Genomic DNA, 24,531 nt, shown 5'->3' with positions numbered 1-24,531 from the left:
ACTCTTATCGAAAAAGTCTCTCTCATTTAGAAGGGTCAAAAAATTTCGTTTTGCATCACTTTTCCTACATCTTTCTAGCTATTAAACATGCTCATGGGGTAGGTATGATTCATGAACGCCATCAAGCTTAAGGGAGGTTACAAGTTGGAATTCCACAAGTATTTGTCCTTGCTGCAAGGCCCAAACCGGGTATATAGGATACTCACTAGTGAGCAAGACAAACCCAGGGTTTTAAAATCAATGAGCTTGTGATCATTGGGGTGGTTTTCTCTAGTTATCTAATGAAAAAACACAATTATGTTGTCAGGATGACGAACGGCCAGCAAAGCTGCGGCTAGGTCTATGATCCTGAGGATGGTTTCTTTGTTTAAATATTAAAAAAAAAATCAAGAAAGTTTTATTTACATTCATAATTACCATAGCAACAAGTGCGTGCAAGCTAGTGTTTAAGAAATGCTTGGGTGCATGATCGGTAAAGGTTTACCAATCATAAGACAAAACCAATAAAAAACAACTTAGAAATGAGTAGAAAATGACATAAAATTAGGGATGGCAGTGGGGCGGGGCGGGGCCGGGGACAAGGTCTCCACCCTCGCCCCGCCTCAAGATTTTATCCTCCACCCCTGCATCCATCCCCGGCGGGGAATGGATTTTATCCTCCATCCCCGCCTTCATCCCCGTTTCATGTCCTCCATCCCCGGTTCAAACGGGGATGAGGCGGGGCGGGGCGGGGCGGGGAAAAGTGGTCGGGGTGGGGATGAGGCGGGGATCGTGGCAGGGACGGGGTGGGGCGGGGAAAAGTGCATGTCCATCCCCGCCTCCACCCCCGGACGGGGATGGATTTTAACCTTCATCTCCGCCTCCATCCCTGTTTCATACCTGGTCCAAACAGGGTGAGGCGGGGCGGGGCCCGCTTTCCCCCCGGTCCACAACCATCCCTACATAAAAGTATAGTTAAAACCTGTATTTTTTATTCAAAGTTATTTCTTAAAACAAGGAAGTACAATTCTTTTAACATAAAGAACATATTTCAAGCATCAAGGAACTTCGTTTTCATACCAAAAGAAGGAATCTCTTCGTTTTTTAAAGGGAGATTCTCGTAAAGCTTGAAAGAAATATATAGTTTCATATTTCTGAAGCAAGCTTCGGTGGTTTAAAATAAGCTTGTAACAAGTACGATACATTCCGAAGCTGCCAATGTTCTAATGAACTGGCCCTTTAATTATACGAATTGATTCCAAGTCCCAACAGCAGCACCAAATTCAAAATATCACTCAACATTTGTTCATTGTTTAAAGCAGATGCACACATTATTGGTATGAGTACATTGGAAAAGATAGACTGTGGGGAATCTCGAAAAGGTGCTCGGGACGATTTCCCCGGGACCCACATAGGCATAGGGTAGGTCCAGAACGCCAATAACCTGGCCCCTTTCTGCTCACTGGCCCAACTATGTTCCCTAGTGAGCTAAACACAAGCGTCCACTAGCAGCTAAGGATGATTCTCTGCAAACTACAGACTGCAATTTTCAAAAGTTGGCATCATATTCCAGGGGGATTTCATAGATCAATTAAACTTTGTGTGCTTAGATTGGCTTGACAAGACTAGACCCAACACCCAGATGAGGCAGCCAAAGACTCTGTCAACTTCCACTGTTGTATATTATATTTCATGGCCTCTTACACTGTAAATATTTTTCATTTTTTCTTGCCGTTATAAAAAAGAATGAAGTTCAGTCTAATGAATCGATCTTGATTGGTTTTCATTAATCTGATAAATAGTTTTGTTTATTAAATATAAAGAAAACTTTTTTTTTAATAGGCAAGTTGATAATAACACTTGTAGTGTAACAACCTCAACTCATACTCATGAAAAGTGATAAAAAAATTTTAAACAAGCACCGAAACGATCTCATAGACCCGGGAACTTTACAGTTAAACACAAATATCACTACAAGGGATCTTATACTCATTTTTCATATCAAACCAAACCAAAATCAAACCAAACTTTATTTATTCAGATGTAAAAAGTCTGAGACATAAGTAAATGAAAGTAAAAAAAGCAAAAAAAAAAGTCACGTCATTCCAAGAATCTACCATGTAGTCGTGTAGTTTTCTCGTAACTCTTCTTAAAAGCAAGTCATCTCCACTAGACATCTAAGGTTGCGAAAAACACCAAAAGTAGGGTGTCAGAATCTAAAGAATCTTGCGCAAAGGCCCTTCTAATGAATCAAATAAAAACAACGAACATAAATAAGATTCACGGAATATTTTAAAGGAACATAAATATAACACATTCATATTCAACTAATCATTCATAAAATAGAGAACAATTACTAAGCATGAAAAAATAATTAAATAACAACAGGGATCACAATTTAAGCATTAAAGATGTTTAACATGCATTAAAGAACAACATTATGCATTATCCAATATATCACAGGTAAGGAAACAAGTAAATATGCATGATCTAATACATAGCAAAAATATGCATGATTCAGTGCAATGCATGAATAAATTATTATCTTTTATCAAAGTTTTTTTATATGCATGTCTCTAATAAATGCACACAGTTAAAATTTTTATTTTTAAGTATCATTGCCCGCGGATACTCAAAACGGGTAAGAATTTCTGAGGTCAAGTAGGGTTACTAGGGTAACATAGCATACAAGTATTTTATTACTAGGTTCCAAATTTAACCCTCGACCGATATCAAGAAACAACATCATCCATCGAAATATTAGAAATCAACACCTAATGTCGGGACACCAGGGACATCAGCATCTACAAGTATCATTTTTCTTGGTATACCAAACAACAGTTGTATTTACACACCACCCTCAGGCAAAGTAACAGACTCTCCCTAAAATCGTGGTCAGGAGAAGAACATCGATATCGGGTTCAGGGGCAACAACAACGCACATAGAGTTTTAGTATCCTCACAGTTTTTCCAAAACTGCAATATCCAAGATTCATACACTAAAGAAATGATATCAAGGAAACACAGATTACACTATTCTTCAATTTTTTTTATCTTATTATTAATTCATCTTCTTTTAAATGTTGCAATTCAACATGCATAATCAATAACATATGCTTGCAAATCAACATGTGAAACTCTTCACGAGACCATAGCTCGTGGCAACATAGAATAATGCAATAAAAATAATAATAGCACTTTTGATTTTTGTAATACATAAATCAACTAAATAAAGAGCAACACATGCCCAAGGCTCACACAACCTACGGTGATTTATTTTGATCAACGATGCATTCATATGCAAAAATCTTAAGGAACATGTCATTGCATTCTTTTCATATCACATGTCTTTCGATGCACAATCATAAATACCAATTTACAGATATGCATGTGATAATAATATCCATATGCATGAGCTCACATATCCATGCTAAATGCATGCTTTCATTCATGAATCATTTAAAATTAATACATGTGAACACTCATGCAATCGCACACCGACAAAATACATAATGCTTTCGGGATGCACATTCACACATATATTATACAAGGATGTGCGTAGATAACACTTTCATATGCATGTGTTTACACGATCATGCAAACTATAGGTTTCTTTTCATGAATCATCTCATACTTATCATGCGAACATTCATGCAAATATGCATATATGAAACAACATTAATTTCAGGATTTGCACATGCTCACTACATGCCTATGTAGGTAACATAGCATTAAAATATCATGATTATGCTTCAACAGTAATTCTTCTAGCCATTTCAGCAAGCCCGGGGTACCATGCGTGTACCCACCATGTCTAATTTATGTTGCCTGCACTCAAGACAACATTGCTAAGCATGAGAACATGTTTGAATGTTCCCATGATAACATGTATAACAGTCAAAAAATGATCATGCAAAAATCTAAATAAGTATCGTCATGTAAAACTGTATATAATGCATGCATGAGTTCATATTTTTGCATGCATAAAACCCAAACTTTTAACATGTGCAAGTCTGAAAATAACATGGGCATTTAAGTGTGAAAAAGTCCAGACATAAATATGTATATTTGGCATGCTAAATCTGAACCTCCTATAATCTTTTAATATATGTGAAATTTAGACAAAAATTATGAGCATCTCACATGCAATTTTCTTGAAAATGTAAAATTGAACATTCGTTGCATAAAAATCTGGCCTTACTTAGCATTTCCTTTGTATCTCGCTTTTTTATACTTATTCAGAAATATATATATATATAAAGCTTACTCAGCCGAACCGAGTTAGGCTGAGCGTAAAAGGTTGCACATCCGCCCAATGTTGTTCCAGGGTAGGTGGGAATTATTAAATCCCCATTTCCAGCTCCCAAACATATCTTAAAGTTTGACCAAAAACTGAAAAAAAAAAATAATACAACAAACTTTCAATTGTATACATATTAGAGGGGTCCCACTTTTTTTTTGTTAGTAATACTTGCCAAGCCAAGGTGGCACAGGAGGGCTCTATGTATGCATTACTGCACCCATGTTTCAGGGTGCATGAACATGACAATCTCAATGTTAATCACACAGTCCAGTACGAGTGTGAAATGATGGAACATCCTCTCTAGCACGATACCACTGTATGCATGTTTGAGTTCATTTGGTTGGGGATGAGACAATCAACAAAAATGGATTGATGGAAAACAATCCTATAGCAAAACACATTGCAAAACATGGAACCTATGAATGACAATCTCTAACCCTTGCATTATTATATATTTTTTTCTAACTGCATTGTCGAGCCGACCTGACAGGCTATTGGTTGCCCAGCCGACAGTCGTTGGGGCCTGCCAGCCTATGGGCTGCCTAGTCGAACAGTCGGCTGGGCTAGCCTAAGCATAAAAAAAAAATTTATATTATTATTTTTTCGCTATGACAGCATGCTCGCCCCAGCTGACCAGTGGGCTGGGACTGGACTGTTTCAGATTCAGTCCAGCCGACTGAATCGGCTAGAGCCAAATATATATGTTGTGTGTGTGTGTGTGCGTGTATTATAATATTTTCTACATCAACAGTGGTCCACCATCAATCTGGACAGTTGTCTGAGACTGAACAACGGACTGTCCTGTCTCAACCAACTATCTAGGCTGGGACCGGACAGTTGTCTGTCCTATCCCAAACCAAAACCTCCATAAATTCAAAAATTTTATATTAACATAATATACACATATTTTTATTTCCATAAATCTGGTTCTGTTTTAAGAACCACAGCCCATGTCCACCTGTCCATAAATATACACATGTCCAGGGGATAGATCTATCCAGAATGGATAGAGGCTCAAATCTTGCCAGATCTGTCCATCTTCACGATGGGTAGATCAGTCCAAATTAACCCGCTAAAAACATGAGACAAATTTGTCCAGACCTTACCAAAGTGTCCATACAAAACAAAAACATATATATACATGTACATACATGTTTCTACATGTATATTTTTATATATATTGGAGAAAACATAAAAACATGCAGAAAAAATCATAGGAATATAAATCTAACATAATCTAACATTTCTACATCGATTCTTATAGATTAAACCATGAAAGATCAAGATAGAATCCATGATTCCTCATAAAAATATTGCCTAAAGCTTATTTAGGCTCTTTTTCTCATACGAGAAAAGAGAAAGACCCGTACCATGAATCCAGAATGAAGAAAATGATGGTGAAAGGTGGATTTGATGGCTGGAGAAGGTTGAATCCCCCCCTTCTTCTTTTTTTTCCTCTCTTTTTCTCTTTTCTTTCTCTCTTTCTTTCTTTCTCTTTCTTCCTACCCCTTTTCTTAAATTTTTTTTTTAATAAAGTGAGGGAGAGGCCCCTTCTCCAGCCCTCTTTAGATGGGCTAGAGATGAAGGGTTTTCCCCTTGGGACCCACTCTCACCTTCCTTCTTTTCAAAATTTCCAAACTTAAATTTTTTTTGACTTTTCTAAAACTTTGTAATTTTTTTTTAGTCATTTTAAACCCTCTTAGCTCTTTATAGGTAAGTATGAGGACTCATCTTAAAAAGCCCTAATCAGCCTTAATCTTAAACTCAAAATTAATAAAAATTAAATAATTATTTTTTTGTATTTATTAATTATTAATTGTTTAAAAGCTTTCAAAATTAGTCAAATTGACTAGGAAGACTTTTTATACTTAATTAACTCCAATTTAAAGCCCCTAACTGAATTTAAAGCTTGTAAAAACGTTGGCCATTGGATTTGGATCCGGATCTAGATTCAAAATCTAAACACATACCCAAAACAAAAATGGATCAAGATCTAGATTAAAGTAGGTCTTAAATAAGATCCAAATCCATAATAATTGTGATCATATGCATCGGATCTAACCCAATCCAACTTCAGATCCATTTGGATAAGCTGCTCAATTTTTAGAAAAAGATTGATTTTTGGGTCAACCGTAGCCCAGATTTAGAAAACTAAAATATCGTTGAGCTCAAAATTCTGAGACACGTCCAACGACATTTTACATGAATATTAAATTCTGAATTTTGCATGAAAATAATCTGAATTTTGCTTAAATTTAAAGGTCAAAAATAAAACTTTTTCTCACGCTTCGTTGGTAAATAAGCTGAAAAAAATGAATAGGGTTTGCCAGTGAATTGAGCTTGTAATTTAGCTCATAATCATATTTAGCAGAGCTCGAGCTAAGCTCCTCCTTGAACGAGATAAGCCAAACACAAGCTGGTTTGTGCAAAAATATTTCATACTATATATATATATATAAGCTCACCTGAGCCGAGCTGAGTCTAGCATTTTGTGTTCAAGCTTGATTCATTTAAGCTGAATGAGTTGCTTGATTCATTTAAGCAGTGTTATGAGAGGCGTACGCCTCAGTATCTGAAGCGTACACCTCAGAGGCGAGGCCAGAGCCGTACATGTGTTTTATGGGGCCTGAAGCGGAGGGAAAAAATGGGCCCCCTATTAATGGTAGGAGTTCGGGGGCAGCCCCTTCGATTTTTTTTTAAAGAATCAAAATAACAATAAAATTTGCATTCACATTAAATAAATATAATATTCCAAATATTTATAATATATTAAATAAAAATATAAAAAAAAATTATATAAACTACCTAAACAATACTCATTGGCCTTAAAAATGGGCCCCTAATTTTTTTGGGGGCCAAGGGGCCCTGAGGCCCAAGCCTCATTGGCCTCTTTACAGGTCCGGCTCTGGGCGAGGCGCACGCTCAAGGTACTGAGGCGTTGCTGTGATGCACAAATTGCCCCTCATCAACCTCCGGAATCCCCTCCTTCATCCCCAAGTCTTCCTCCTCCGCCCGATTCGTCGGTTGTGCTAACCCCAAGTGTCGATGGATCCACCACCACATGTCAGCCAACTGCTCCTCCGCCGCTCCCTGCCTCCCCTCACACTGCTTCACTTCCATACCAGTTGTGAGAGGCGTATGCCTCAGAGGCGAAGCGCGGGCTCAACGCCTCGCTTCGCCTCATCGCATTTAACAACCTTGCATTTAAGCTCACCTGAATGAGTCTAGCACCAGTTGATTCATGGGATGCTTGGTTTGTTTACCAGCCCTAGTCATTCGAACCCACAACCTTCGTTCAGTTATCTCATCTAACCCCAAATCCAGTAACATTTTTTAGAGGCAAGCTAGGGTTAAGCAGACCCTTACCTTTTATACAATGATACCATTGGGATTTGAAATTGCAACATCCAAACACAAGGTGACGTGCACTAGCTGCTCCTACCAGACAAGCGGAGAACTTTATATAACCATCATACCTATAATTTATTGGTAATGAAATTTCTTGAGATAAAAGATACAACTTGGAGAATGTGGGCACTGTGTCCACCTTGTTCTATCACAAGTAGGCTCAACTTGTATTTGTCCCATCATGCACATGGATGTGTCACATGATGTCAAGGTGGTGGCATTGTCAAATTTTATTTGTCAGTGTAAGAAGAAAGGTAAAGTTAACTAGCGAGAAGAGTGGCCCCAACCTTAAAGCAGGTAAGACGGCTAGCAGGGACGGACCAAGAAACTTTTATTTGGGGAGGGCCAAACATAAGCAAGATATTTAGTTTTTCTTGGAGAGGCCAAAAACCAATTTTACTTACGTTGAGAGCAGCGAGGTAAGGGCTCCAATGAGAGTTTTAAATTCTTTTGCTTATGCTTTGGAACTAACAAAAATATGAAGGTGGTATTTCAGCAAGAACATTTAGTAGATTACGTGTAAGAGAGAGAGAGAGAGAGAGGTTATTTGTGAGTGTCTACAGTACAGACACAAATATAAGGGATATTTCAGAAAATCACCATTTTGAAAACTTGATAATATTACAAAATGTAGTGATATTTGTGACCATAAGGTTTTTTTGGTATGTTGATGTAAAGTATCATTTTTATTCTCCTTTCTTTCAATTTGACAATTATCACTTTGTGCATTACGAAGAATTTATTAAAGTCTAGCTCTTTCTTCTTTCGATTTCTGCGAAATACTCTTTTTTGGAAACGCATAAAAGCACTTATGGTATCTTTTTCAATTTGTCTTCCCACTAATTCCCCCAACTTGTGACAATATATTTATGCACCTCACACATTTAAAAATCACTTGGTATTTCATGCATTAATCAAATTTTATTGAATGGTTGAAATCTATGCCTTAACGTAGCAGTTCGCACCAAGAGTGTGCATATGTTACACTAAGGGCACGTTTGGAAGAGAAACTCTCATAGAAGTTTTTTAAAAGAAAGTTTTTCACTTGTTTGTGTAGCACTAGAGAAATAAAGTGAAAAATTATGAAAAAATGAGAGAGAGGAGGGTGGTGTTGATGGAGGTGACATGGGTGGTGGGGAGTGCAAAAATAAATTTTCTTGGTAGGAAACACTCATCCATCACCCTCATGGAGGAATGTTTCCTATCAAAAAGTGTACTTTTTAGAAAAACTCTCAGCGAAAGTCTCTAAATTTTAATTAGCTCTGCTCTTTCAGACTGATTTTTAATTCCAAACCCACCAGGGAAAGGCACCTCTTTTTTATTGGACCCTTCAGATTTGATCTACAAGTTTGGTGTCCTGCCCCTATGAGTTTCATCTTGGGGGGGGGGGGGGGGGGACCCATAAGTATAGCCAATATTTTACCTGGATCAGTAGTGCCCCGCTCTAGCAAAAAGACAAATAGGTGGATTAGTAGAGTCTCACTATCTGAATAGAGATGGTCCGGAGTTCAAATTTCAGTGGGGGTATCCCCAGCTTGAAAAAGGAAACGTTTTCAGTAAGTCGAAGAAACAAGCTTTTGATTTTGCTTAAAAAAAATCAGTAAGTCGAAGAGACAATCTTTTGATTTTGCTTAAAAAAAATTCAGTAAGTCGAAGAAACAATGTTATTCACATAAAAAAAGTGCTTCTAATCATATATTATGCTTCATGAAGTGTAAACGAAGAGAATAATCACCAATAATGTAATATGAAAATAAATGGTCCATTGATTCTCAATGGTAACATGGTAAAGCTAAAAATGATCTGGCAACAGAAGGAACAAGAAATCAGCTTTGGAATACAAACATAAAAGTGTGGTACTGATTCACAAGGAGTGTTTACACCTTTACAATACCATGGAGTGCTGGTACAGGGTAGACACTAGCATGTCCACTAACCGGAGTGACTCGAGGTATGACTGAATTACAAGGAGATTATAAAAAATTACCTGACGAAAATAAAAGAGTCAAAATATTGGCTAAAGTAGTTCTACAGATACACTACAAAGAAAAGGCTTTCATGCTATGGTACAAACTAACTGTGAAGTATGTTGAACTTGTCATACGAACTGGACTACAGAACAATGTTCCATTAGCATCCTTTGAATAGAGCAATCTGTCCATGAAGATTGAACTTGTTACATAGGCTGGCTTCCTTTCAGTAACCGAATGAGTTCCATCCTTCCCTGAGTTCTTATTTTTTCATTGCCTCCAACCTTCTTCCTGCCTGCAGCTCTAATGCCATCCTGACCAACCAATGAACAAAATAATTCTTTCGCATGGTGTTCCACAATAAGAATTAGGAGGCTGGCCACATCCATAGATTACTTTCAGAGGATGATTTCAAGAAATGCTTTAGACAGACACATACTACAACGTAACTGCTGACAAGTGAAAATGAACTGCAGATCTCAAACTATTCTCAAATATCGGACAAAGACTGCAGATCTCAAACTATTCTCAAACATCGAACAAAGAATTACTTTGGCAATCAAAACAAAAAGCAGTCCTTTGAATGCACAAAGTTGGTCAGGACAAAATAAGTTAGGTCAGAAAAATCCATCATATGGCAGGCGACCAGTTTCATGGAGTCAAACCCTTGCAAAAAGCATACAACATGAGTGAAACTAAGAAAAAAGGGAGAACTTCAGAAAAACATGAGAAATTACCTCTGTGATATCATCCTCCATATTGAGACAATTAGTATGTTTCAACATGGACGATGCTGGCAGTAGTCTCCTGTGGTTTGACATAGAGTAACTCTGTCAGAAGAGCATAAAAAATGAATAATCCAAAAGGAACAGATAATGATGCTGACCTTCTAGGCCTATCCGCATCAGAATATAAAGTTGAAGGATCAAGCTCTTTTGCTTCCAGCACCCTAACATGGTACATGGCCCTTGCAACAGTTGGAGCCCTGGTAATAGCATGAAAGTGGTCCTGCTTTGATGTGTGTGTCCTTGGTTCTCTCATTGATGTTATCCCTTCATTTTGTAGTGCTTGATCATGAATTAGAACAAAGCAACACCTGTATTGCAACACAACCCCGTGTATATGTCAGGATACAAGCTTTCCACTTGAGGATGTCAAGGTAGTGACTTGGCAAACAACTCTACAGGGAAAAAACCACAAAAGTCAACATAATTTTTAATAAAAAACCAAAAAAGTAGAACGTGATCATCCCATACATGTAAAGGGGTTCATTACTATAAAAAATAAGTTGACGTTTATCTCAAAGTTACCGGAAACGCCAAAGAAAGTGAGGAAGCGTAAAACGCCGCGCTTCCGAAAGGCACCGTGAAGCGCAAAATTTTTTTGGGAAGCGTGTTTCCCATTTTTGGGAACTGTGCTTCCCAAATTAGGGAAACACGCTTCCCAAAAATGGGAAACGCGCTTCCCACTTTTTCAGTTTTTTGTATTTTTATTTTTATTTTTCTCTTTTTTCGCTTCCGAGATGATTCCTAATTCGCTTCTAAGTCATCCCACGCTTCCCGCTTCTTAAAATTTTGAAAGTGTCTTGCTTCCCGTATCACTTCCCGCTCCTGCTTTCTCGACTGGCAACTCTGGTTTATCTATTATGTGTATGCATTTATGTCATAATTTGCAAGATTCTATTATTATTCCATGGTATATTCAATATGAAACCCTAAAGCGACATGAAATATGGTAAAGGGGATCCATCTATGAACCACCAAATGGTACATGATGGTCCTTTCAAATCATATTTCCAGCTGTGAAATCTGAACTGATATTTAACGGAGATTGGGGTCCCTAGAATATGTCTTAGTTACCTAGCAGTTTGGGCTGCATTATTAGAGAAGGAACTACTACCAACATGTTTTGAAGTATAGAAGCAAACATGAAAGAGAAACAAAATTTTCAGGGACCAGAGAATTTTGTAGATGCCATCCCTATTAAGATGCTGTAGGTTAGTGAAGGCGGAAGTCCAAGAGCTATAGTTAGTTTGTAACTTTGCTTGTATCATTTTAAGAAAATTTGCAGGAGAAGCATATTTGAATAGAAACATCTCCTTGATTTCTATCAGATCAACTTAACAGATAGCAGATATGTTCACAAAGAGTTTCACTACCTCTTAGTATAGTACCTTCACAAGATTGAAGGGGTCTGTAAAAAGGGAAAAGCCTCTTCTATTAGTGTTGTATATAGATTGTATACTACATAAGAGAATGTAAGAGACATAGATGTAATTTTCTGTTTTCATGTGAGTTTAATAGTGTCTTCTAGCTGCCCTTCTTTTTTTATATAATATTGCTGTTTATATAAGGGCATTTTAGATATGGATTTTATTTGAGGAAAGGGGTTGACCCTAATAAGGCATATGTACACCTAATGAAAAAGCTAATGGAATTTCATCGTCCTCTTGTGCCTCTTTTTTCTCTTTATGTTTAGTTGCTTGAGCATAGATCGTCAATATGCAAACCAACAAGCAACATGTAATCAATTTTAATGCCCATGAAAGCATTTCTCTTCTAGTCAAGTATCACAGTACCTACCTCAAACAATATGACTCCTCTATGGAGAACCGGCTGCCAATATCCAACTTGTCAAGCTTTTCCCCATATTTATTAAAAAGAGCAGAGATCTTTGACATGCAAGATTTGTCATTTTCCCATAATCCCTTTTGGAACTCACTCAAGGTGATACCAGTTAACTCCTGAAAATGGAAGTAGCAGTTGAACAGAGAACTTCCACAATCATTTTATAGCAATAAAAATATATTTAATTGCTACTGTGCTGTATTTACTTGCCTCCAAGGATCTCCCAACAGGACCAACACATTGATTAGATGGTACATATGAGTTAGAAATAGACTGCAAAAGTGGATAAATAATCAATATCAGGTCATAGCTGCACATATTTGCAATACAGCATCAGGAGAAAAACACATAAAGATGATGCACAATTTAGAACGGATTAAAAGCATACAGCAGGATGTCAGAAAACATCACTAAGTTTAAAAGAGTATGGACAACAGAAGAAAAACATACTTCAGAATGTTTAAGATCAGAAGCTATGTACCATGGGTACTTATGGAAGTGCCAAGTACGTGTTGACATGATATGATTGTTAAAATGTATACTCAAAAGCATTATTGTAAGTATAAATATATATACTTATATACATAGAGATACGTATACATATATTATATGTATACGTATCTCTATATATAAGTATATATATTTATACATTTTTCTCTTTTTACCCGATAAGGGTATTTTTGTCTTTTCACATTTTGCGCATATCCCATTTGGAATATGCTGTACTTTTTTCCTTTTTCTTTTTATTTTTGTAATTCTTTTTTTCTTTTATTTTTTGCCTTTTTGCACATTCAAAAAGGGGCATTGGGGGTCTCCCCAATAGAGTCGTTGGGGAGCCCCCAACGGTCACAATTGTGACCGTTGGGAGCTCCCCAACGACTCCTTTGGGGAGCCCCCTCTTGCCCTCTTCTTTCTTGTATAAATAGGGGAGTTCCCCCTTGTTGAAGGATAAGCTTGAGAGTCTCAAGCATTTGCTTTTATATATTGAAATACATGCATTATTGCATGTTTATTATTTATACGCTTTTTGCGTATTTTGTTCAAGTGTTGTGAGAGTGCTTTCGTGCACTTCTTTTATAAGGTTTTTATGCTTGTTTATGTATTGTCTCTTCGTAGACAATTTGATGCAGCTCACGTTGAAGGAGGAGAGAAAATAATGGCCCACCGTAAATCGGTGGGGCTGAACTTCTTTATTAAACTCAGAAATGTCTCAATAAACAATGGAAAAATGCAATAAACAGGGAAGAATGCAAGGGAAAACAGGAAATAAGTAAAGGAAAAGGAAAACTGCAGCAAAAGAAAAGTCGGCTGGGCTTCTTTTAATCTTCAATCATCTTCACGCAACCCTAGACAGGCCTTTTAAAGACTGCCTACTGGATCGGGTCGTGGGTCCAGATTTGGATCCGACCCACGATCCGATTCAGTCCTTCTTTGCAGCTGGTTCTGGGGCGCGTGAGCTCCACCACGCCAGACGTAGGTGCGCAAGGGTACCTCCCTGCGTCGTGGCTCCGTCCCTGCAGGTGAGTCATAGTCACGGGGTCTTTCATCTGCCCTGTGTGGTGGATCGAGTGGCACGATGGGCCCAATCGGGTCCTGCCCTGCATCATACTCCCCTGGTTGGGAAGAAGTCGGCTCTGTCGACTTGTTGTTGCCACAGTAAGCATATAGATCAGCCACGTTAAAAATAGGGGAAATATGCCAATCATCGGGCAGCTCAAGGAGGTAAGCATTCGAACCTAACCGTTGGAGGATCCTAAAGGGGCCATACTTCTTAGGACTTAATTTGCTATAGGTACCAACGGGAAAACGCTCTGGGCGCAGGTATACCCAGACAAGTTGACCGACCTCGAAATGGACATCACGACGACCCTGATCCACGAAAGCTTTGTAGGTCTCGTAGCTTTCGACAAGTTTGGTCCGGACTTGTCTGTGAATGTCACGCATATATTCAACGGCATCAAAGGCATCCGGAGCTGGAGCTGAGAGATCTGACACAGGGGCGAGGTCAACGACATGGGTGGGAGAACGACCATACACTACTTGAAACGGAGATTTACCAGTGGACCGGTTAATGGAGTTGTTATAGGCGAACTCGGCTTGAGGCAGAACGAGATCCCAAGTTTTGACGTTTTCGCCCACTAAGCTCCGTAGCAAATTTCCTAAGGTGCGGTTCACAACTTCGGTTTGACCATCAGTCTGGGGGTGATACGCGCTACTGAACTGGAGCTTAGTTTTTAACAGGGTCCATAACGATTTCCAAAAGTGGCTCATAAAACGCGTGTCGCGATCGGAAGTGATTGTGTGAGGTAGCCCGTGGAAATGGGCGACATCTTTGAAATAATATGAAGCGACTAAAGAGGCATCGGTGGTGCGTTTGCACGGAATAAAGATAGCCATTTTGGAGAACCGGTCAACAACTACTAAAATTGAATCAAAACGACGTGGTGTGCGGGGAAGGCCCACGATAAAATCCATGGACACATGCTCCCACGGTCGTTCAGGAATGGGCAACGGGGTGTACAGACCACTATTCTGACGATGACCCTTAGACACTTGACACACATGACAACCTTGGATAAACTTGACAACATCTTTGCGCATTTTGGGCCAAAAGTATCGTTCATCTAAGAGAGCGAACGTCTTATCATGCCCGAAATGCCCTGCTAACCCACCTTCATGTAATTCAGAAATCAACTGAAGCCTGAGGGAGAAATTGGGTACACATAATTGGTTGCCACGGAAGAGGTAACCGTTATGAATACAAAAACGGGGGTCAAGGTTACGAGCGGAAGAGGTGCATCCTTCCCAGACTTTGTGAAAATCAGGGTCCGTAGGGTATAACTCTTTGCATTGTTCAAAACCTATGACCTGCACCGACATAGTCATCAACAGGCTGTTCTTCCTACTAAGAGCGTCAGCCACCTTATTCAGGGTACCCGATTGATGTCGAAGCGTAAAGGTGTACTCTTGCAAGAAGCTTACCCACTTGGCATGACGGACACTCAACTTTTTCTGACTATTCAGGTACTTCAATGCCTCATGATCCGTGTACAAGACAAATTCCTTGTAAATGAGATAATGCCTCCAATAACGAAGGGCTTGTACAACGGCATAAAACTCAACATCGTAAGTGGAGTATTGGCACCTGGCCTGAGTCAGCTTCTCGCTAAAGAAGGCGACAGGCCTACGATTCTGACTCAAGACGGCGCCAATCCCCACTTTAGAGGCATCACATTCAACCTCAAAGACTGCACTAAAATCGGGGAGGGCTAAGACAGGGGCACTGGTCATTTTGTCCTTGATGATCGTAAAGGCTTTGCTCGCCGCTGGCGTCCAATGAAAGCTAGTACCTTTTAGGCACTCCGTGATGGGGGCCATAAGGGTACTAAAATTTCTCACGAAACGTCGGTAAAAGGTGGCTAACCCGTGGAAACTACGGATCTCTCCTATAGTCTTTGGGGTAGGCCAATCGACAATCGCTCGGACTTTAGCAGGGTCGGCCTTGACGCCATCAGAAGACACAATAAACCCTAAGAACACGACACTGGATGTCATAAACTCACATTTTTTGGCATTGGCATACAATTTTTCTTTTCTCAAAATATCTAAGACTTGACGCAGGTGACTCAAATGATCAGACAATGAAGAACTATAGACCAAGATGTCGTCAAAGTAGACAACAACAAACTTCCCAAGACACGGACGCAAAACTTGGGTCATCATGTTCATGAAGGTACTGGGGGCATTAGACAACCCAAACGGCATGACTAACCACTCGTACAATCCATCACGTGTCTTAAATGTTGTTTTCCACTCGTCTCCCTCGCGTATACGAATCTGATGATATCCGCTTTTTAAATCAATTTTAGAGAAAATGGAGGCCCCGGATAACATATCATCTAGACGAGGAATGGGAAAATGGTATTTGACGGTGATGCGATTGATCGCACGACTATCGACACACATGCGCATGGACTCATCTTTCTTGGGAGTGAGTAAGGCAGGCACGGCACAAGGACTAACACTCTCGCGAATGAAACCCTTTTGCAGTAATTCCTGAACCTGTCTTAACAACTCCGCGTGTTCGGAGGGGTTCATGCGATAAGCGGGAAGGTTGGGTAGACTCGACCCGGGTACAAAATCAATGGCATGCTGAACCACCCTTGTCGAAGGTAATCCATCAGGAAGGTCATCTGGCATAACGTCGCGGAATTCCTCGAGAAGAGGGGCAACATCCGCAAGAATGGACACAGGTGAACTCATCACTGGCTTAGCCACCAGGGCATAACAATAGCCATCTTCCTGGCAGTGGTCCAGGAAAAGCCGGTACGAGAGGCCTGCGAGTCGGGGGACTCGCTCGGGTTTGTCAACTGTGGGGAAACCCGTCTCCCGGATTGGTAGAAGGACGATCTTATGGCCATTAAAGATAAAAGAGTAAGTGTTCTTGCGGCCATCGTGAGTGGTCTGGCGATCAAACTGCCAGGGACGTCCCAAAAGAATGTGACACGCATGCATAGGGGCCACATCACACCACACATCATCGTGGTAGTGTTCCCCCATGGAAAACCGGACTAGGCAACGCTGAGTGATGGGAACCTCATTTCCTTTCTTGAACCAGGCCATCTTATAGGGTTGGGATAACTTTTCGGTATTGAGTTTCAAGGTAGACACCACACTTTCAGATACCATGTTCTCACATGCTCCGGTGTCAATGATGACATCACAAGCGTGACCTTCACAGTTGCATCGAGTCCTAAAAATGTTATTCCTTAGCCATTTCGATGGGGTCAATTCTCGAGGTGTGGTCAACACATGACGGATGGACAACAAACTTTCGACGTTGCCGTCGAACTCTATAACTCCCCGCTCATCCTCAACCTCAACTAATGAATTGTCATCACTATCACTCTCACTTGCGGACTCGACAATCCCTTCAACTAGATGGGTGTTCTTGCTCACGGTCGGACACTTGGACGTGACATGTCCTAACTCTTGACACCTAAAGCAACGAAGGGTCGACTCAGTAGGTTTGGTTTTGGACCGGGTGTGGAAAGCTGGACCTGACTGGTCAGATTTGCTAAGGTCGGTCCTAGGTTTTGAGTCACTAGGGGAGCTTGCTCCCCTGGTTGGGAAACTCAGCTTGGGTCGGTTGGAGGGCTCACTACGGGTCGTCCGATATTCCTGCCTCCGCTTCAGCTTGTCCTCAATGTTCATGGCATAACTGCTGGCTTGATCTAATGTTTCGACTGTGACACAACTAAAATCATCAGAGATAGCAGGGCGGAGACCCGAAATGTACCTCGTGACCTGCTGGCGAGCTGTTTCCTCGATCTGCACACGCAGGGAAAGACGATGGAACTCCGCGGTGTACTCTGCTACAGTTCGGGAACCTTGGCGCAGGGTGAGGTATTCCTTGTAAGCTCGCTCAGCGTGATCCGAAGGCACGAACTTTGACTGCATCAGTCTTTGCATTTCCTCCCACGACTGTACGCGTTCTAATCCCTGCCGCTCCCTTGATCGTTGTAGCTCCACCCACCATGTCTGTGCTAGGCCTCTCAATCGTGTAGAAGCTAACGAAACACGACGGTGTTCAGCAACTGTGTGATAATCGAAGAAAAACTGCACTGCATAAGACCAGTCGAAAAACTGCTCCGCGTCGAATCGCCCCGCAAACTCCGGAAGATCCAATTTCACGCCATAGGTGGAAGAGTGGTCTGGTGGTCTCTGTTGTCGCGGCTCCACTATCCCTGAAGGATGCTCGTTCCAGAAAATGTCATCGTCCCAAGCTGCTTCATTGCCCATATGGTGGTATTGTTCGCCGGGATGCTGGTGCTGTCGATCTCTCCTGATGGGGGGTCGGCGGTCGGGGCGCGCCGGTTCCTGCTGACATTGCCTCGGTCGGGTTTGCCCGTGGGCGGGCACCATCTGTGGCCGGTATGGTGGTACTGGAATGACGGGAAGTCTAAGGTTCGGGGGAGGGTTTGGTTGAGGTTCTGGTGCCGGACGGGTAGGATTGGTATAATATGGTTGTGGGTTAGGATTATGGTATGGGGCCGGATATTGGGTCGGGTTTTGGGTCAGGTTTGGGTAAACAGGTTGGTCTGGGTTTGGGTATGGGTATGGGTATGGGGGTTGGTGGGTATATGGATGGGTTGACTCGCCCGATGGGATGTGAATCGGGCCCACTCCTACACTACTCGTCGGACCCAGATATGAGTGGGTTGGATCGAGGTTCGAGTTGTGGAGATAAGAAGCTTGGTTTGAACTCGATCCCCGATCCATAGCATTATGGGTCTGGTTTTGACCCGGCTCAAATCCAAACTGGAGCTCCGTCCGAGTCCGATATGGGTTAGGGTCGGTCTGAGGTATCTGTTGAGGGTTGGGACTAGTGGGTTGGTTCTGGCTCGGGGCTGCCCGCGAACCGGAACCAACTAGGTAGGCTGGGTAAGGGGTGTCTAGACCCAAACCCGTTCCCTGAGACCCAATGGCTGGTCCCAGTGACACAGGCCTGGGTCCTGTTACATTACCAATTGGATTGGATCTTCTTGGATCTGGATCCATCAACAAAGGCTCGCCCATTCCAGCTCGCAGGGATGCGGCTACGGAGCCTCCCCGTGTGGGGTCGGGGAAGGAATGCTCGCCTCTCCCAAATTGGACTGATAGGACCGGGCCAGCAGCAGGGTCCAGCGTGACGTTGGGCCCCTGCCGACTCAGCTCACCCTGCGACACAGCCCGAGCGAGTCCCTGCCACGATCCTGGGCCCGCAGGTGGGCCCAGCGCAACACTGGGGCCCTGCAGGCTCGGGCCGACCCTCAGCGCACTTGCTGTTGCGCCTGGCCACGCACCCTGGCCTGCAGGTGGACCCAGCGTGCCGCTGGGCCCCTGCAGGCTCGGGTCCACCTGTGAAACAGGCGCAGTCAGCCTTTGTCGGAAGTGGGGTGCTCTTACCAGGGCATCGTTGTTCGATGGGACCCCCTGGTGCTGTCGCGAGGTGTATGGACCCTTCGTAGATGCTGAAACAGGCGCGGTCACTCGCTGTAGAGGCATCGGCTGGTGTGATTCAGCCCCTTGGAGGTTCAGATTTGCAAACACGCACTCATCGACGTCAGCACCTGGTATTGCGCACGTTCCCTTTCGCGCCTCAAGTGCTGTCAACCGGTCGTCCATCCCATCCAGCCTCTTCGATAGGCCTGCCACATCTCAGGTCACGCGCAACACATTCTCCTGGATTTTTGTCAACACCTCCATGACACGCAGCATGGGATCTTCGTTGCACGCTTCCTCACGCACTTCGCTTTGTACCGGATCGGTTCCCTCCTCAAGAGCCATATCGCTGATGAGGTTGGAACACCCGCTGCTTTGATACCACTTTGATGCAGCTCACGTTGAAGGAGGAGAGAAAATAATGGCCCACCGTAAATCGGTGGGGCTGAACTTCTTTATTAAACTCAGAAATGTCTCAATAAACAATGGAAAAATGCAATAAACAGGGAAGAATGCAAGGGAAAACAGGAAATAAGTAAAGGAAAAGGAAAACTGCAGCAAAAGAAAAGTCGGTTGGGCTTCTTTTAATCTTCAATCATCTTCACGCAACCCTAGACAGGCCTTTTAAAGACTGTCTACTGGATCGGGTCGTGGGTCCAGATTTGGATCCGACCCACGATCCGATTCAGTCCTTCTTTGCAGCTGGTTCTGGGGCGCGTGAGCTCCACCACGCCTGACGTAGGTGCGCAAGGGTACCTCCCTGCGTCGTGGCTCCGTCCCTGCAGGTGAGTCATAGTCACGGGGTCTTTCATCTGCCCTGTGTGGTGGATCGAGTGGCACGATGGGCCCAATCGGGTCCTGCCCTGCATCACAATTTCACATGGTATCAAAGCTCGGTTGGTGATTGGAGATCGTGAGATCCGCCTTTGTTCGAGTGCTTCAAAAACCGTGCCTTCGGATTTTTTGAGATTGAAGTGGTGGATCTTGCTTCTCAAATATTTTAGAAGGATCTTGTGCTAAGAAGAAGTTGAAACATCGTATTAGTACGTCTTTTTTCTTCTTCTCTCTACGTCTTAATGGGTGAGAAAGAGTCTCACTTTGCCCTTGGCTTCAAGTTGAATGGGTCCAACTATCATATTTGGGCCGGGAATATGGAGGCCCACATAAAAGGAAAAGGATTGTGGGGTTATGTGCAAGGAACTATTCCGAAACCGGAACCCAAGATAACCATAATGGACGGAAGTGAAATCAAGATTCTTGAGGGAGAGGAAAGGATCAAAGCTCTTGAAGAATACTCAAAGAAACACGACGAATGGGAAATGAAGAACTTCAAGATTCTTTCTTGGTTCTTCGCATCCGTCGAAACGAAGATTAATGCCAACATTATCAAATTCAAAAAGGCATCGGAAGCTTGGCATTATCTCGAGAAGATGTATACATCAAGAGATCTATCTCATAAGTATTACCTTCAAAAGAAGGCCCTCTCCCTTACTCAAGGTGAAATGTCTATTAGGGAATATTTTGCCGATCTTTCCTCTATTTGGGATGAGCTCTCTATGCTTGAACCAAAATGGAGTGGAGAGGCAATTGAACTCCGCCACAAGCAACTTGAAGAAGATCGTTTCTTCAATTTTTTGAATGGGTTGAGACCGGAATTTGAGCAAATAAGGTCATCACTTCTATCCTCATTTACTCCTCCCTCTCTTGAAGATGTTCTCACCAAATTAAGTGGTGAGGAGACTCGTATGAATTTATGTAAACAAGGACCAAGTGTTCTTATGGTTCCTTGTAATTTTGAAGAAAATAATGAGGTTAATGTCGTATCAAGACCCGAAAATAATGTAAAGACCTATCGTCCTCCTCACTTTAAATTCCAAAATCAAGGAGGAGATGGTGGACAAAGAGGGAAGCGGGACTATAGCAAGACTATATGTCACTTTTGTAAAGAACCGGGGCATATCAAGCCGGTATGTCCCAAATGGAAGAAGCTTCTTGCTATAGCCACCACTGGCGCACCACAAAAGGAAGAGGCATCATCAAGTGGGTCACTCTCGTTGAACCAAATAATGGAAGCCCTTCAACCTCTTCTCAAGGGAGCTACATCCGGTGCCGCCGTGTCTACTTCTTCCATTCCAGGTAAAGTCCCTTGGCTTTTGGACTCAGGTGCATCCTTTCATATGTCCCCAAACATGTTTTCACTTTCCGATTATTCAAAAAATGCTTCTCCATCCTTTGTTTCCACTGCGGATGGAACTTCTCTTGAAATTAAAGGAATAGGTAATTTTGAAACTCAAGATTTTTTTATTCCAAAAATTAGATTTATACCTAAACTTAATTTAAATCTTCTTTCTGTTTCTCAACTCTCGGATCATGGTTGTGATATTAAATTTTCATGTGATAAATGTTTAATACAGGATCGCCTGTCCGGGAAATTGATTGGGGAAGGCTTTAGAAAAGGCGATTTATACTACATGGAATCTCTTCGAGTTCCAAAATCTTTTTGTAATGTTGCCCGAAACAAAGATATAAACATGTGGCACAAAAGACTTGGTCATCCTAATATCACCAAGTTGTCTTACTTACATTTTGCAAAAGACTGTTAAAATGTATCATTCAACATTTGTAATATATATATATATTTTATATATATAAAGCATAATACATATTCATATATGGTATATATGCATATGTATTATCCTAATTATATATATAAAATATATATTTTTCTATTTATAGGCATAAGGGTAGTTTAGACATTTCACTATTTTACGCATATTCTATTGGGAATATGTTTGTAATTTTACTTTTAAATTTATTTTTTATTTTTTCCTTTTTCGTGGTTTGCGCAACCTAGGGTGGCTCCCCAAAGAGTCGTTGGGGAGCCCCCAACGGTCACAAATGTGACCGTTGGGGGCTCCCAACGACTCCTTTGGGAGCCCCCTAGGTGGCTCCTTTCTTGTGTTATAAATAGGGGTCTCTCCATTTGTATTTCTTACTTCTTGAGGGAGCTTATGCTCCATTGTAATGGGGCTTTTTACCCCTTCTCCATTATTCTTCAATGATATGCAACTTATGACTTTATGTCATATTTTTCCCTTTTTATGGGTTTTATGTGTTAGCACATTATGTGCTTATGTTGTTTCCCTTTAATGGGTATATTTGCACTTCACGTGCATAAGTATGGGTTCATTATTGAACCCAATGTATTTCAAGTCACTTTCTAACATGGTATCAGAGCAAGGTTGAGATCGAGTTGCTCTTTGGTGCATCGGGAAGCGTGGTATTCAAGAATTTGTTAAAGAAAAATGGTGAAGTATTCATTTCTCTCTATTGTCTTTCTTATAGTTATTCGGTATGCATTCTATTTCTTTGAGTATTGTATGAAGAATGGAATATGTTCTTTTCTTTATGTGTGATTTTTGTCATTATGTCTTTTTTGAGTTTCTTGCTACTCCATTGAATCGTTTTCGTATGTTTTTCTTTGAAAAACTTTAAATGATAACTTGTTTGGCGAAAAATTAGATATATGATTGCTCAAAACTTGCTTTAATGGGTCGGTAAAAATTTATGACCGTTGGAACTTTGAATTTACATTTTAAACCTAACCTTGTTTATGAAAATACCTTTATATGAATGTTTAGTCTTTAAAGAAAGGTATGTTAAGATTAAAATGCTTGTGAAATATAGTTTTTTGAAAAATGTTTGGCATATATGAAAAATTCCATATTATGTGTCCGTTTTATATGAGCAACATTTAATTAAGAAAGTTTTTTTTTAATACCGGTTGAATTAAGTTTTAAAATGGTCTTATGGAATATGGTGATTTTCTTTCCATCTTTACACTCTTAAGGATGTTTTCAACATTTAGAGAGTTCTCTCTCTTTTCAATAAGAGACATTTATATTTTTATGTTGTGATTGTCTCTTGTGGGTTTTGGTGTTTGCCCTTTTGTTTGTTCATTAGTGAATGTTGTAAGTGCTTAATGCACTCTTTTGCTTTTCCGCATATTTCATTACAAAAGTTATGGTCTTCACTAATGTTTATTGTGTACTTGTTTCATTAGGAGTAGGTAATAATCTATTAAGTCATGTTTTTCGATAAAACTTAAGAGTGTTAAATTTTTCCTCAATAAATGTTTACCTTTTATTTAAGCCATAGTACAATCTTATTTATCATAAGGTTTTGTTAATGAATCTATTTTGTTGGGATTTCTTCCACTTTAATGGAGTTTTCTCCTTCTTTGGGAGTTGTATATGTTTGTTTGTTCAAACTCTCCTTAAGGAGCCTTTCGGTCCTTATAATCTTCTTGTGAGTATATACTCTTTTATGAAGATTTCATGATTGTTTATCATTTTTAAGTTGAAATAGTAGATTTCATAAGTTTTTCGAAATTCACCATCTTTATGAATGCCTATATTGGCCTAAGTTTGCTTTTCTTGAACTTCACCAACTTCATCGTTTAATTGCACCTTATGTCTTTCATAGTTAAGGCTTGTTTGTTCCAAATCGGTTCATACACATGATGTTGCTTAATATTTCATGTTATGTTGCATAGTAAGCCTTTTTTTTTGGTGTACAAGACTTCTTTTGAAGATTAAGCATAATTCGTGGTTATGCAAAATTGTTTTGATGGATTATATTGGACCTTTGATTCAATTTGTTAATCGGTCCTCTTTGTAAAAAAATTTTGTTTGGAAAATAATTCCTTATGTGTTTATTGCCCTTTTGTGGCATTTATGTTTGTCCATCACATGTTATTTAATGCATCATTGTTTTGGCCTTATTATTGTTTTATTAGAGATGTTTGTTGAGGTGAGTTATGGGCACCTCGTGTTATATCATTTTAGATTGTCCAAATTGCCATATTATAGATGGTGGTTGAGGTGAGTTATGGGCACCTTGAGACTCTAGAATGATTTGGTATATGATCTCTAATTATGAGTGTGACACTCGTTGTTATGTCTTTTTAGATTGTCCACTTACCATATTATAGATGGTGGTTGAGGTGAGTTATGGGCACCTTGGACTCTAGAATGATTTGATATATGAGTGTGTCACTAGTTTGTTCTTGTGCCATTGATTTTATGGATGCTTCTAAGTAAAAGTGATGGACATATGGTATTTGAAACCTTAAATGATTTAAGGTACATTTAAAATCAAGATGTTTTGGGATTATAGCCCAACCTTTTATTTGTTTAAGAATCTTATGAGTGCATTTGCACATTTGTGGTTCCGTGTGTTGTGCTCTTTGTGCACAAGT

At 40.6% G+C, this 24,531-nt stretch overlaps 1 protein-coding gene across 2 annotated transcripts; it reads right to left on the bottom strand.

The window, feature by feature from the left end:
• Nucleotides 1–9,508: 9,508 nt before the first annotated feature.
• Nucleotides 9,509–12,392, bottom strand: LOC149817837 (uncharacterized). Of its 2 annotated transcripts, none has more exons than XM_089985846.1 (4): nt 12,243–12,392; nt 10,547–10,756; nt 10,398–10,467; nt 9,509–10,035 (listed from the first exon to the last, which is right to left on the bottom strand). In XM_089985846.1, the coding sequence occupies exons 1-4, from the start codon at nt 12,338–12,340 to the stop codon at nt 9,964–9,966; spliced, it is 450 nt and encodes a 149-aa protein (XP_089841972.1). In that variant the 5' UTR covers nt 12,341–12,392; the 3' UTR covers nt 9,509–9,963. The 2 variants fall into 2 exon arrangements, with proteins under 2 accessions (XP_089841972.1, XP_089841971.1); XM_089985845.1 differs by having other exon boundaries at nt 9,509–9,974.
• Between the last annotated feature and the right edge of the window lie 12,139 nt (nt 12,393–24,531).

The sequence above is a fragment of the Nuphar pumila genome, chromosome 13, assembly GCF_984573655.1.
Source record: "Nuphar pumila chromosome 13, dmNupPumi1.hap1.1, whole genome shotgun sequence".
In the NCBI taxonomy this organism is placed as follows: Eukaryota; Viridiplantae; Streptophyta; class Magnoliopsida; order Nymphaeales; family Nymphaeaceae; genus Nuphar; species Nuphar pumila.
Note: the sequence above shows the minus strand (reverse complement) of the source record. Positions and strands in the feature narration are given on the sequence as shown.

Excerpts from the sequence above, each read along its gene's own strand:
- LOC149817837 (XM_089985845.1), bottom strand. The coding sequence starts at position 12,340 with ATGTCAAAGATCTCTGCTCTTTTTAATAAATATGGGGAAAAGCTTGAC. Across the intron at positions 10,757-12,242 it reads GAGGAGTCATATTGTTTGAG|GTGTTGCTTTGTTCTAATTC; the intron begins GTAGGTACTGTG and ends GTTGCAATACAG. Across the intron at positions 10,468-10,546 it reads GATGCGGATAGGCCTAGAAG|GAGACTACTGCCAGCATCGT; the intron begins GTCAGCATCATT and ends GTCAAACCACAG.